Raw genomic sequence first — 14328 nt, 5'->3', positions numbered from 1 at the left:
TGGAAGGAAGGGCTGCGTCCTAGCATCACTGTTGTATCCCAAGGGTGGGCAGGTATCCCTGCCTCAGTGGTGGTGGGCTGGTTAGCTGCGTGCCTTGGGGTGAGGACAGGTGGAATCCACTGACTTTTCCTCCACCTCCTGCAGGGTTTTACTCACTGTCGGTGAGACACAGGCAGGTAAAGCATTACCGCATTTTCCGCCTGCCCAACAACTGGTACTACATTTCCCCGAGGCTCACCTTCCAGTGCCTGGAGGACCTGGTGAACCACTATTCTGGTAAGAGACATTCAATCTGGAGCGACTGTGATGGTGGAACCCCTCTTAGCTAATTGCTCTGCGGCACTATCTGTCTGGAATGCAGAGGGGTCGCCAATAAATGCAGTGATTTACTCTTGCTTTCTGCCCATGCTGCCTTCGTGATATGCTCTCTTGTTAATTCAGACTGTAAATTTCAGACTGAAACAGATTGCTTGCGCATGCTGCCTTAATAAGCAAAATGCAGCTAATCTCAAATTTGCCCTCTCTTGACCTGTGCATTCAACAAGTTAGGGTGTGCCTAGATTCACAACTGCAACCAGCTTGCACATCCTTAAGTGGGCCATACATATTCCAGCCTCTGGGGCTCTGTTCTAGAGTACCACTCATTCTCCCTTTTCTGCTTGTCAAAATCCTCATTGGCCTTCAAGGCCAACACGAATCGCCTCTGCGATGAAGCTGTAGGAGTTAGCAGTGGCTGCCTGTCTTCGCTGTGCTCAGAGCATGCCAAGGGTTTCTTTCCCAGCATTCCGATCATGCTCCCGCGTGGCCTGGTTAATTGTGTGCTAGGCTGTGTTCCTCAACAGGCTCCTAAAGACTAGGAATTACATTTAACTCATTTTTGTGCCCGTCACAGACCCAGGAGAGAGGTCTGAATTCTCCCAGGCTGATAAGATGGGGAGCATCCACTGAGATAAAGGAAGCATCATGTGGTGTTGGTGGCTGGAAGAGTGTAGGATACTGCCACAGAGAGAAAGTTGAGTTACACTGTGAAAGGCCCAAACATCAGCTCAGGAGTCAGAACTTTACCCTACAGAAAAGGGAGAAATTGTGAACAGTTGGCTAAATGCTAAATTTCCAAAAACCAGCTCTGGAAGCTCTGTTTCTATCCCAGATCCACTCAGTGTTAGCTGGGCAGCCTGAGGCTGGCTGTTTGTGTCTCACTTTCTTCATCTGTGCCAGGCAGACACGAATAGTTCCCCCTCCCAAGGACACCATGAGGGTCCACAGAGTCAGTTCATGGAAAGTGGGGAGGGTGCCTGGCTCATAACCATGAGCTTCCATTAAATACCAGCCACTTTTACCCAGCGGAACATCAGCGTCCTTCCCACTTACTCGCATATTGCATGGAGGAAAGGAAGAGGTTGCTTTTGCTTTGACAGCATCTTCTCCCTTCTGGGTTCAGGATACTTGACCTCACATGCTTGGGGCAACTTTTTTGGCATTCTCTTGTATATGTGGTCTTGAACTGAGCAAGCAAAGTGCATTTCAAGTAGAAACAGGTCCACAGGACTTTGGTTATCACAGCTGGCCCATGAGAAGCAGCAGGGCATGAAGCAGAAATGGCTGCTCAGGAGAGGGAGGTCCAAGCTCAGATCTGCACCTTGTGAGGCCTTGGGCAAAGTCAGCCACCCCTCAGAACCTGGGGTCCCCATTTATGGGAGGTGAGTGAATACAGTCTCCTAGCAGGTGACTGAATAAATATTAAACACGATCGTTCATGTAGCGTGTTCAGCATAGCCTACCAAAGAGCAGATGCAAAATAAATAACACATATTACTTGTGATATCTGAAAACTGAGCAGCCAGGTAAAACCGAAAGAGGAAGGGAGTCCTGGAAACAGCCAACTTATATTGGTTGTAAGAAAAGGTTGGTTGTGGTATTTGGCTTTTAATAACAACCATCGGAGGGGGTGTGGAGACCATAAGTTTTGCATAGACAAAAGCAAACATGAGAAGGATGCTGTCCTAGCAAAGCTTCTAGGGACCATGAGGCCATGAGGCTACCAGGCTACCCAAATCTACTCGCCGCTGCTTAACCATGGGGGATATCTCACCCCAGTGCAGCACTGGCGTCTTCCCACGGTATGTTCCTGGTCATCGAACCACTCAATGGATTACAGTCATCTGTTCACCTCTGTGAATAACTGAAAAGGTGTAAAAACCCGAAGTGCTTCCTATGCCCCATTGAGAATCCCCAAGTGGAAGCCACATGGCCACTTTTATCTCCACTGGATTCATTCTAAAGACATGGGCTGGGCACGGTGGCTCACGCCTGTAATTCCAGGACTTTGGGAGGCTGAGGTGGGCGGATCGCCCGAGGTCAGGAGTTTGAGGCTAGTCTGACCAACATGGTGAAACCCCGTCTCTGCTAAAAATACAAAAATTAGCCACGTGTGGTTGCAGGCACCTGTAATCCCAACTATTCGGAAGGCTGAGGCAGGAAAATCGCTTGAACCCGGGAGGCAGAGGTTGCAGTGAGCCAAGATTGCGCCACTGCACTCCAGTCTGGGCAACAGAGCAAGACTCTGTCTCACAGAAAAAAAAAAAAAAAAAAAAGACACAGAATGAGAGGAATTGTGCACCAGGGGTTTGAATAGACATCTAACAAGAGGTTGCTTATAATTTTTATCATGATGCCTTTAGGCAAATTACTTGGCATCATGGAGGTTCAGTTTTTTCATTTGCAACATGGGGATTAAAATGCAATAACCTTCACAGGATTGCTGCTAGTCCAATTGAAAAAAAAAAAAAAGATGCATGTGAAAAATGTGGCACCTAAAGTACACCATGCATGGTGGTTACTGGGAGAACAGAGTGCGTGGGGCTTAAATGAATTCTAAAATATGGCTGGGAAAATCAAGGGCTGGGGATCTTAAGGGTCTAGGAACCCTTGAATATAGAGGTGTTGGACCCTAAAGGTGCAGAGGAATGTGCATTCTGATGAGCCGTAGACATGAGTGAAATAGACCAGCGTGTCTGAACCCAAGGGACAGCTGGAGGATATCTTTCTTCTCTATTTAAGAGGCAATGAGTTGCTTTTAGAATGAGTCAATAAGATTGATTTTGGTCACATTTCTATGGCCCTGAGTAAGTTACTTCACCTTGGGATGCTCAGTTTTTCCCTCCCCAAAATGGGTATAAAAACACTGATGGCCGCGTGTGGTGGCTCACGCCTGTAATCTCAGCACTTTGAGAGGCCGAGGTGGGTGGATCATGAGGTCAGGAGATTGAAACCATCCTGGCCAATGTGGTGAAACCCCGTCTCTACTAAAAATACAAAAAGTTAGCCAGGCATGGTGGCATGTGCCTGTAATCCCAGCTACTTGGGAGGCTGAGGCAGGAGAATCGCTTGAATATGGGAGGCGGAGGTTGCAATGAGCCAAGATTGCGCCATTGCACTCCAGCCTGGCGACAGAGCAAGACTCCGTCTGTAAAAAAATAAATATAAAATAAAATAAAATAAAATAAAATAAAATAAAATAAAAAACAATACTGACCACACAAGTTGATCAAGGCCTCAATGAGATCCAGGGGCTGAGGCTAGCTCAGTGCTGCGCTCATATTATGTGCTTATGAGTGGTGGTTCTTTTGCTCTTTGTCAAAATGTATTTTTCACGCTGAGTATTAACCTGTCTAAGGAAGGACACTCACGGAGTGTCCCCTGCCTGTGCTGCACACTGCAGCTGATCTCTCCAGCCTCTGCATCTGGCTTCATCTTCCTCGCCTCATAACCTGGGAGGTCGTTTCCATTTCCAACCCATGACAAGTCATTATTTTAGATTTCCATCCAATTAAATCTCCCCCTAAATTCATGGTCTCACCTCCCATTTCTCCAAGGGCACCTGTGTGGGTGGACATTGGAGTTCACAGTTGAAGTCAGACTGAAAACCATGTAACAGGGTCTTCCTGGCCTGCCTGCCCTGTGACAGGCTGCGTGTGCTTCTTCCGCTACAAATTCCTTTTGTTCTTTGGCAAGGACGCCCCAGAGAGCACTCCATAAATCAGATGGGAAGTGGGGCCTGTCAGAGGGGTGATGTGCTTTCTAAAACCTGGTGGTGGATTGGCTCTGAGGCCAGGGGTGGCTTAGTCCTGCTGGAGGCCAGTGGCACCTCACCCCCTTGGCCACATCATCTCCCCCCGGGGCACAGAAGCACTGGGGTTTTCAGCCTGAACAAGACTACACAGAATTTCCTCAATCTCTAAGATGGCTGAGTACAGCAGAATCAAGTCTTTCTCATGATAACATGGGCTAGGGAGAAGCCTTCCAAGAGAAAGAAGCTACCTTGTAATGTACCTGGAAAGACGGGGGACCCTGAGAGTCAGACGTTTTACAGAGAGATTTTCATACAAGGGAAAAAAGAAACAGGTTTATTTAATTTTTATTCTTTTTGTGCGTAAGCCTCTAGAGTGAAAGAGAGATTATTTTCATTCTTTCTTTGTCTGCATTCTCTCTTTGCCCTCTTTATCTTTGTTTTCTTTTCCCTCCCTTCCTGTGTCTTCTACTTTTTGTGCTATTTTCACCTCCTCCTCTTCCTCCTTCTCCCTCTCACCTTTGCTTTTCCTCCTTGCCCTCTTTCATTCCTCCTCTGCTCCCTTCCTTTCCTTCGTTCTTTCATTGTTTCTTTTATCTTTCCTCCTAGAGATGTATTTAGTCCACCTGTGCCATTCTAAATGCACAATTGTGGGGATCAGTATTGTACGCAGCCCCATTCTCACACCCTGTGAGGTCAATGGATTGGGCCTTCGTGGGAAACCCTGGAAGTCTGCGGCCTCTGCAGGCACTCACTTGTTCCCTCATTTCTTTCATTCTGCAGTTGAGGAAAGGAAAGTTCAGAGAAGTTCCTGGTAATTTACGATCCGGGTAAAGCTAAAATTCAAATTCAAGCCTGGTTGATACTGGATCTTAAATCTCTCTCTCTGCCCGTGCCTGGCTAAGTGCAGAGGATACCAGGGCACGCTTACATTTCTCAAACAGTTGGGCACACGGCTTTCAGCACTGCCACTACCTACCATGCCCCTTTGAAATCTCAGGTCCAGTTTCCCATGGCAACAGCCAGGGAGCTGCACTGGTGGGTGTCTCAGGCCCGAACCCCACACTGGCTGAGGCATATCCAGGGTCCCTGACCGGCTGTCTGCTTCCTCCTCAGAGGTGGCTGATGGCCTGTGCTGTGTGCTCACCACACCCTGCCTGACACAAAGCACGGCTGCCCCAGCAGTGAGGGCCTCCAACTCACCTGTCACCTTGCGTCAGAAGACCGTGGACTGGAGGAGAATGTCCAGGTGAGTATGGGGTGTGTGTGTGTGTGTGTGTGTGTGTGTGTGTGTGTGCATGCAAGTGCTCCGTGAACATGTGAGCACAAAACAGTATGTGTGCCTAGTACATGAAAACCATGGCCAGGGTCATCTAGCCCTGCTGAGACTAGAGGGTGAGCATCCCACACAAGTGTAGACCAAGGGAATCCCTGGGTGCAGGGGCAGCCTCAGGCCTCACGATGTGTGTGGCAGCTCCCCATGTTTCTGCAAACATTTACTGAGTCTTTATTCTATGCTAACAGTATACATTCTAGCTGAAATATACCACTTTTCTTTTTCTGATTATTAGGATACTAGAAACTAACACATCCTGTGTAAATTTAATATTATTTAAAATCTACTCACAAAGCTTAAACACATCAGCAGAATCCTATAGTGACTTCTTTGTTTTTTCTAAGAGAAAAAAAAATTTCATGGATTTGTTCTGTTTATTCCATTGTCAGCCTGTGAATTTTAAAGGATATCTGTAGTTCGGGATTTGTGGGTTATCTTAATAATTCAGTATCAATCCAGACATCCCACCGGCAAATCAAAGAAAATCAGAGATCAAAAGTATGCGAGACAGGAAGAAAACTACTCTTTCTTGTAAATAACAAAAGTTAATTTTTACTAAAATTTACAGTTGGAAGTATCAGCCATCCAAGAAAAGAGCGGTTCAGATGGGTTAAGTGATTTGTACAAGATCCCTTGGCCCACAAATGTAAGAACCAGAATTAAAATAATGGGTTAGAATAATTGCAGTTAGAGTAGTTAGAATAATAGGTAAGGGTAATAATTAGAATAAGTTAGGGCCAGGCACGGTGTCTCATGCCTGTAACCCCAGCACTTTGGGAAGCCAAAGTGGGCAGATCACCTGAAGTCAGGAGTTTGAGCCCAGCCCGGCCAACATGGTGAAACCCTGTCTCTACTCAAAATACAAAAAAGTAGCTGGGTGTGGTGGTGGATGCTTGTAATCCCAGCTACTCAGGAGGCTGAGGCGGGAGAATCACTTGAGACAGGGAGGCGGAGGTTGCAGTGAGCAGAGATTGCACCACTGCATTCCAGCCTGGGCAACAGAGCGAGACTCTATCTTAAAATAAATAAATAAAAATTATAATAAGTTAGAGAAATAGTCACCAGGATTTTTGTTTTTCTTTTCCTGCTGTTCTCATTTTCTTGCCCTTTATCCCCTCCTCTCTCTGTGACTCTCTTTTTTCCCTTTCTCTGCCCCCTTTTCTTCTGACCAACAGACTGCATGAGAACCCTGAGGGAACAGAGAACCCACTTGGGGTAGACGAATCCCTTTTCAGCTATGGCCTTCGAGAGAGCATAGCCTCTTACCTGTCCCTGACAAGTGAGGACAACACCTCCTTTGATCGAAAGAAGAAAAGTGTCTCCCTGATGTACAGTGGCAGCAAGAGAAAGAGCTCATTCTTCTCATCACCACCTTACTTTGAGGACTAGCCAAGAACAGACACAATGGTTCATGCCCAAAAGGAACAGAAGTTCCAACTATTGCCTGGGATCTTGCAAAAAGCAAGGTTCCCTGATCCCCAGGAACCTCACATATTTTAAAAGCCAAGAGAAGCCACACGGAGACTCAAATTCACATCTTCTCTATCCACATCGTGACCAAAGGAACCCCCCCGCCCCCCGGTGTCTGATCAGGGCTGTGGCATCACGAAACATTGGATCATGACATGTCAGGCGATGCTTGGAAAAGCCCAGCATGTATGTATGCACACATTGTGTGTGTGGGAAGGACAAAGCCACTCGCACAAGAAAGTGCACCAGGACTGTTCTCCAAGGAACTGCACCTGTCCAGATAGTACTCTGAGGTCATTGGAGAGAACTTCTGCATGGGCAAGCCTGAGAGGGAGAGGAAACAAAAGCTGTGGCCTGGCAGAAGGTCTGGGTTTGCAGATGGGTGCCCTGAATGGAACTACTTTAACCAATCCATAGGGACCTCTGGTATGATTTCCTCTCTTTTTAAAGGAACTTCGTGACACTAAACATTAGCCCAAAGGACTTCTTAGCCTTCAAATGGGAGATACCTTTGGCCTGCTCCCACACCAAAGCCATGTGGGTGGAAGTCAGATGGCCCCCCTGATTCTGCAGAGGGCCAGAAGAATGAGAGGAAGGCTGCTGGCAGGGAAATCAAGGGGACGAGCCTAGAACAGCACCAGCTTCCCTGATGTCTGCAGTCACGGCTTTGCAGCGCAGACAGAGCTTCTCTGAGATGCTGGGATTCTTGTCTGTATGAATGCATCAACTATTCATTTATTGCCTGAATAGGCATTGCATTAAGTCCTGTGTAAGGTGTCAGGCAAGCCAAAAAAAAAAAAAAAAAAAAGATGCATAAGTCCCAACCCCCAACAGAGGTGTTCACAGTGTAGACAGGGAAAAAAAATGTATAAACAAATGTGTAAAAAGAGAAATCAGCTCATGGCTTAGGATGGAATTGGAGACAGGTGAGAGACACTCAGGAGCTCATTTTCCAGCTGCTCTTCAGAGTGGAAGGGCTGGCTGGATCGGGTAGGTAAGAATAGCTGGATTTTTTTTTTTTAAGAAATGGACGCAGTCTAAAGAATTAACTCACGCAGTACTTTATTCTAAGAAGGGTCTGGCATCCATATGAGGAAAAATGCTGAACTCCAGGAAAGATGGGGAGTTCAAGTGGATTAATGATGTCACGCATAATTTTAAGAGACAAGGGAGAAAACACAATGTATAGCCAGAGAAGGAGAAGCTGCCATCCAAATCCTGCTAGGAAAAGAGTGGGCTGCAGATGAATCTATGACTCATGTTTCCCGGTTTCAAAGGGATTCTGGGGAAGGAGGGGAACATGCTTGCAGTACCTCTCCCTGTCTGTCTGCTCACATAAGCATTCCGTCCATCTGAGCTCATCGTGCTAGTGGTATGTATATGTGCAGTTACACGACTTTCTGTATCATAGATTCCAGTGTGTTTATACAAGGAGACATCTGTGGTTTCCCCAACAATTCCAAAAGGCTATTTCAAAGGAACCAGCCAACGTATGAGAAATGAATGTAACACTGTGGATATTGACTTCCCGCATAAGGCAGGTGACCCCCTGAACTCCAGATGTCTGCACAGCATCTTATGTTCTTATGTATTGTTTTCTGTTGTGAAGAATGTGATTGGAATGTTTGGGGAGCACCAGAGGGATTTCTAAATGGGAAGCATTACACTTTGCTAAATCATGTATTTATTCCTGATTAAAATAAACCTAATAAATATTTAACCTTTAGCACATAGGGAGAGTTTCTGGGTTGAGGGGGATGGGTGCTTCATTCAGAAGCTCTGAGGGTTTCAAATTCTCAAATAAATGTACAACTAGAGAGAGAGGAGCAAAGATCACCCAGAGAAACCTGGTGCCAGTTAGCAGCTCAGCATCTTCTTTAGGTGTGGCCTTAAGAAAAACCAGAGTGTATGACTCTGGGGGGTGTCTCATGAAACTTGAAGATGGGTTTAAGGGATTGAAGGAAAGACCAAATTCTGAACGATTGTTATAAAAACGTCTCGCCTAGATTTTCTGCACATTACTTGTGATAGCTGTGCTATTCATTCTTCCAAGAATTTCTTTCTGCAGATATTTCTGGACACCTACTAAATAGACACTGCTCAGGGACTGGGGCTGTAGCAATGAAAACCAGATGAGGTCTCTGATATCATGGAGTTTGACATCATAAATAAACAAGATGCTTGGTAATGATGGTGAGGGCAGGCTCCAAGCAGTCACCTGGCAGGCAGGGCATCCTTCAGGTCCAGGCTTAGGAAAGGCCTCCAAGCAGAGGCAATGTTTGGGCTGAGGCCTGAAAGGTGAGCAGCAAACAGCCATGTAAAGATCTAGGAAGTGTATGGAGTCCGCAGGAATAATGGGGCAATTCCTGCAGGCAGGAGGAGCAAGACTGCATGCTGAAGGAGCTAAAAGAAGGCAGGGTGGCCAGACTGAGGGAGCTAGGGAAGCATGGAATGTGAGTAGGAGGTATCAGGAAGGTCCTGCAGGGCCCTAGAGGGTAGGGGGTGGCATAGGGTCAGTTCTAGGAGACATGAGGAGCCACTGAAAGGATCCAAGTTGGGATAAGATCATTTCACTGATATGTCTGAAAGATCATGCTGTGTGGAGGACACATTTTTAAAATTCCAGCATTGTCTATTGACACACAAAATTTGAAAATAAATGGGCAAAAAATTTTAATGCAAAATTAAAATTTTAATGCAAAAATTTTTAATGCAAAAATGAATGAAAGGAAAACCTGTGGTCCCATTTTTTAGACAAAATGGGACAAGGTGAAAATAAATTACATAATGGCAAATAGAGATGTGCAAAAGGAACAATATATTAAGAAGAAAAAAATGATTGCAACCTATGTTAATGGGATGATATAGTTTCAGAATATATTAAGCAACTGCAACAGGGACAAATAGATAAATCCATAATTTTACTTGGAGATTTTAACATACAAATCTCAGAAACTAATTCAGTAAGCAAAGATAAGTAAATACATAAATAGGTAGATAGATTTTGATAACACTGTATAACTTTTCTGCCAACAAATGGATAATGTATTAGGTCACAGAGAAAGTACTAATGAATTTCAGAGTCAGCATCGTCCAACTCATGCTCTACGATAATAAAGTAATAAAATTGGAAATCAAATTCCAAAGTGATGAATAAAAATTTAAAAATTCTAGGGATCTAAAGTCTAAAAAAAATCCTTAGGTTAAGAAGAAAATAATGCAACAAATAAAACATTATAAATAAATGACAGATTGCTACTTTTCAAAATTGCATGGCTGTAGCTGATAAAATAGTCAAAAGGTAAATTATTGCTTGAAATAAATTGATCAAGAAACAAAGAATGAAAGCAATGAGTTTAACTTTCAACTTAAGAAGCTAAAGGAACAATAGATAGCCAAAGAAACGAGAAGGTAGAAGATAATATAAGACATCAGTGAAACAGACTTCTGAAAACACAGCCATAGAGAAGATTTTAAAAAAGCAAAACATTGTTTAAGTAGACTAATGTGATAAAAATATGAACAAGCATGATCAAGAAAGGTGATGAAGAACAAAAGCAAATCAAATGCAGTTCTGCTTGTAACCATACCTGAAAAGGGATTGTGCCCCTTGCCAGCAAAGCCCTAAGATGGCAGGTGTGGTCCTCCTTCCTCTCCATCCCTTCCCTACTATCTGGAACACCTGGCAGCCTAAACTCAACCATGCAGATGAGGAAGGCCTTAAGAAATAGCAGAGAAATATCTAGAAGAAACCAGAGCCCTGAGTGATCCAGAGACACCTGGACTGCCCACCTTGGCAGATGTTATGAGAGAGAGAGAAAGAAAAAAAAAAAAAAAAAAGGAACTTATTTATCCACTAAACTGCTTTAGTACTGGGTCTCCTTCTTATATCAACTGAGCATTTTGCTTCAATAGGTATAGAAATAAACCTGCCATTATTTGCAGAATAATGAGGAAACTTCATAGAAAACCCAAAGAAACCGACAGGCAAAGCATTAGACATGACAAAACAGCTCAGCAAATTGCTGAATCCACTTATTTCCTAACACTAGTATTTTCAACCTGGAAAATACAATAGAAAAGAAGACAGCATCAACAATACCAACCAGATGACGGTATGTGTGGGAACTTACCTCACAATGATTTCACAAAACTTTTATTAAAAAATGTTCAAAACTGCATGAAAGACCTAACAAGGCAAAAATACTACGTGTAATACACGGTTACAGTGTTTACCTGATTCGTAAATGCCAGGCTTAACATCATTACAATGTAGATTTTTTTTTTCTGAAATTAATGACCAAGTCTATGTCACTCAAACTCCCAGCAAAAATATTAGAATAAAACCTCAATAAACTTATTCTAAGATATATACAGAAGCATCAAAACTCATGAATATCTTGGTGAATTCTGAATAGACAAGCATAGCATGCTCATACTATGAGATATACTGCAAAAACAATAGAGAACAGTGTTCTGAGCCCAAACCACCATCTCTCTCATCACTTTAGTGGAACTCAGCACTGTCTCTGAACCAAGTGCTGTGCTAAGTGTTAAGGAAACACTAAAAGCATGAAACTCATATAAGTTTTCAAGCACCTAGTCATAGTAGAATTGGGATGAGAGATGTTAGAAAAATAACAAGCATGTAAAATAAGGCACAGTTCCTAAGAATTGCTACATATAAGTGTTTTCACTAAGGTGAGATTCTTGCCTTCTATTTCAAGAGACGAGGAAAGGCTTGGAGGCTTCACTTCAGCTGAGTCCTGAAGGACAGCAGGAACTTTCCAGGTGGATACTGGATATGCTGAACAAAGAACAGAGACAAAAAGGCCTGGAGGAAGGCACGGCATTTCCTCAAAGGGGTGATAGTTAGTGAGCCTGGAGTGTAGGATTCATGCAGGATTCATGCAGGAATGGAGTAAAAAACAAGACCAGAAAATTTAGCTCGAGGCTGATTCCTGAGGCCAGGAGTTCACCCTGAGGAATGCACACTTGGGGCGCTGTCATAGGACAGCAAGGGAAATGTTTTCTGGGTCCGTGAATCATACCACAGAGGACATGACTTCCCTGTCTTAAGACTGTGCAGGGACAGAGCCACAGGATGCATGTTTGCAACAAGTCATCCTTCATCCTCCAACCCAGCCCCAGAACGGGTGAAATACCCTAGGACATACTTCTGTCTGGAGTTGCCTTCCCTTGGCAAGGGAAGAGGGAAGAAGGAGCTTGATTTCTTGAGTTCCTACGTTGTGCAGGACACTTTGCAAACCATCAGTCCTGACAATATCTCGAGACCTTGGGAAACAGAATTCATCACACTGATTTAATTTGATACGTGAAGAATATAAGGTGAAGTGTTTTCTCCAAGACTAGGATCTTCATGCAGGCCTATCTGATCTTAGGCTTCGGCTCTTTATCTTACACCTTGAGACCCCAGGAGAGTCCCAAATTCCTGGAGAGGCAGCATCATAGAGTGGGGAAACACAGGACTTGGCTTTAGGTTCTAGTCCTTAACACAGCTTCTTCCTTGCTGTGTGTTCTTTGGTAGGTCACTAAATCTCTCTGAACCTCAGATTTCTTATCTCTAGATTGAAAAATAAAATAAAGTCCCCATGCCAATCAGTCAAGGAGTTGGTAAGATAAGACACTGAAAGTGCTGCGGTCTCAGATGTGCTGAATGAATACAGGTTATTCATTGTCATCACAGGCTTTCCCTTGACCAATGTTTCAACAGTTCTGGCCCCAAGATTTGCAGAGAGACTTAAGATTTTATCCTAGAATAAACTGCCAACTCATATTCATTTCCCCAAACATCTGTTGATAAAGAACACATTTAAGAACTGCTAATATATTGAAGTATTTTAGTTCTCTCAATTCCAAATAATTTCACATGCATCCCAAGGACTGCTGGAAGCAGTTGTAAAAGCTGCTTCCAAATGACTAAAACAGATGGAAGGGTTTATTTTTAAATACACTGCCATTTGTTAAAGCAGATTAGTATTTGAAATTCCCCAAACACCTAAACCCTCAAAAAGAAAAATCTGCTTTCTGAGCCCATTGGAAGGTATTTTTGGCATCTCCTGGGTCCTAATGAGTGTCTGGTTTCTGAAAGGACCCTGGAGAAATCTCTCCAGGATCAATTCAATGCAGGATGGTTTGTTTTCAACACCAGGAACTGAAAGATGTTTGTGCTCAATTCTCCTGCCACTGAGATGGATCAACTTCAGAGGGACAGATTGCAGAAAATTGGAATCAAAGGACAAGACTCACAAGAAAGGGATGGAAGGGAGGGAGCTGGTGTATCCTGTGGGTCCCTGGGCCCCTGAGAGTAACAGCTGAATCCTCCCCCAGTCATCTGCTCATTGCTGCCCCCAAATAATTACAGCACATCCACGGACTCTAAGATGTGCTGTGTGGGGGTGCTCGGGGTCCCATGGAGAGCAAGGCACACCCAGCCCCTGCTCGGCTGGAGCTTGCAGTCTTGTGAGGCAGCAGCTTTGGCACTAAGAGCAATTACTTACTGTTGGAAATCCTGGTAAATGCTGCATAGGAGATGTACAGGCAGCACAAGCCATGTAAAAAGGGCTCAGTTCTAGGCTGAAAAGTCAGGAAGGCTTCTCTAAAGAAAAAGTAGGGAAGGCAAAGAGGGGGATGGGGAAAACTGTTCCATGCAAAGGAAACTGCCTGTATGGGCCAGAACAGAGCATGGACTCGAAGGAACATGAAAGGCTCCTGTGGCTGATGGAGAGAGATGCGTGGCAGGTGACACAGCTTACTGTTGGCAACGGTGACAATGCTGGTCTAGCATCAGTTGTGCCCAAACAATGATTCTTCTCCTACCCTCCTAGGATCAAGAGTTTGGATCCCTAAAAGGTCGGGCAAGGCTGAGGTGCAGTTAGTCATTCTCCATCTTTCCTTAACTTCACAGTGTCCTAATTGCTTTCTCCACCTCCAGCATTGCCCCTCTTAAATTCATCCTTCAGCCAGCTTTAAGAGAGGTTGTCCTGAAGGGCAGCTGTAAGCACGTTTCCTTCCTGCTTAAAGGCCTTCTGATGGCACACCCATGTTCACAGCAGCACTGTTCACAATAGGCAAAAGGTAGAACTCAAATGTCCATCAACAGATGAGTAGATAAACAAAATGTGGTCCCTCTGCACAATGGAATATTATGCAGCCATAAAAAGGAGAGAAATTCTGACAATATGGATGGACCTTAAAGACATTATGCTAAGTGAAATAAGCCAGATACATAAGGACAAATCTTACATGATTACACTAATATGAGGCACCTACTACAGGCAAATGGATAGAGATAGAAAGTAGAGTAGCGGTTACCAGGGGCTGAAAGAATGAGGAGATGTGGGCGTTAATGGATACAGAGGTTCTCTTCTGGCAATAGTAGTAATGGTTGCACAAGATTGAGAATGTACTTAATCCCAATGAACAGAACACT

At 44.3% G+C, this 14328-nt stretch overlaps 2 protein-coding genes across 6 annotated transcripts in view; one reads left to right on the top strand and one right to left on the bottom strand.

Annotated features, from left to right (window-relative positions):
* Positions 1 to 8604, top strand: part of SLA (Src like adaptor) — an 83634-nt gene extending 75030 nt beyond the window's left edge. For all 5 annotated transcript variants that reach the window (XM_077944056.1, XM_077944058.1, XM_015146024.3 and 2 more), the window contains 3 exons: positions 145 to 276; positions 5186 to 5318; positions 6581 to 8604. In XM_077944056.1, coding sequence (XP_077800182.1) covers positions 145 to 276; positions 5186 to 5318; positions 6581 to 6794 — 479 coding nt within the window. In that variant the 3' untranslated portion in view covers positions 6795 to 8604. The remainder of the gene's footprint in view (positions 1 to 144; positions 277 to 5185; positions 5319 to 6580) is intronic.
* The window catches only part of TG (thyroglobulin), a 273223-nt gene that overhangs the window by 93735 nt on the left and 165160 nt on the right, over positions 1 to 14328 (bottom strand). The window lies entirely within an intron of this gene.

The sequence above is a fragment of the Macaca mulatta genome, chromosome 8 (assembly GCF_049350105.2).
Source record: "Macaca mulatta isolate MMU2019108-1 chromosome 8, T2T-MMU8v2.0, whole genome shotgun sequence".
Taxonomy (NCBI): domain Eukaryota; kingdom Metazoa; phylum Chordata; class Mammalia; order Primates; family Cercopithecidae; genus Macaca; species Macaca mulatta.
This window is presented reverse-complemented; position numbering and strand designations above follow the sequence as displayed.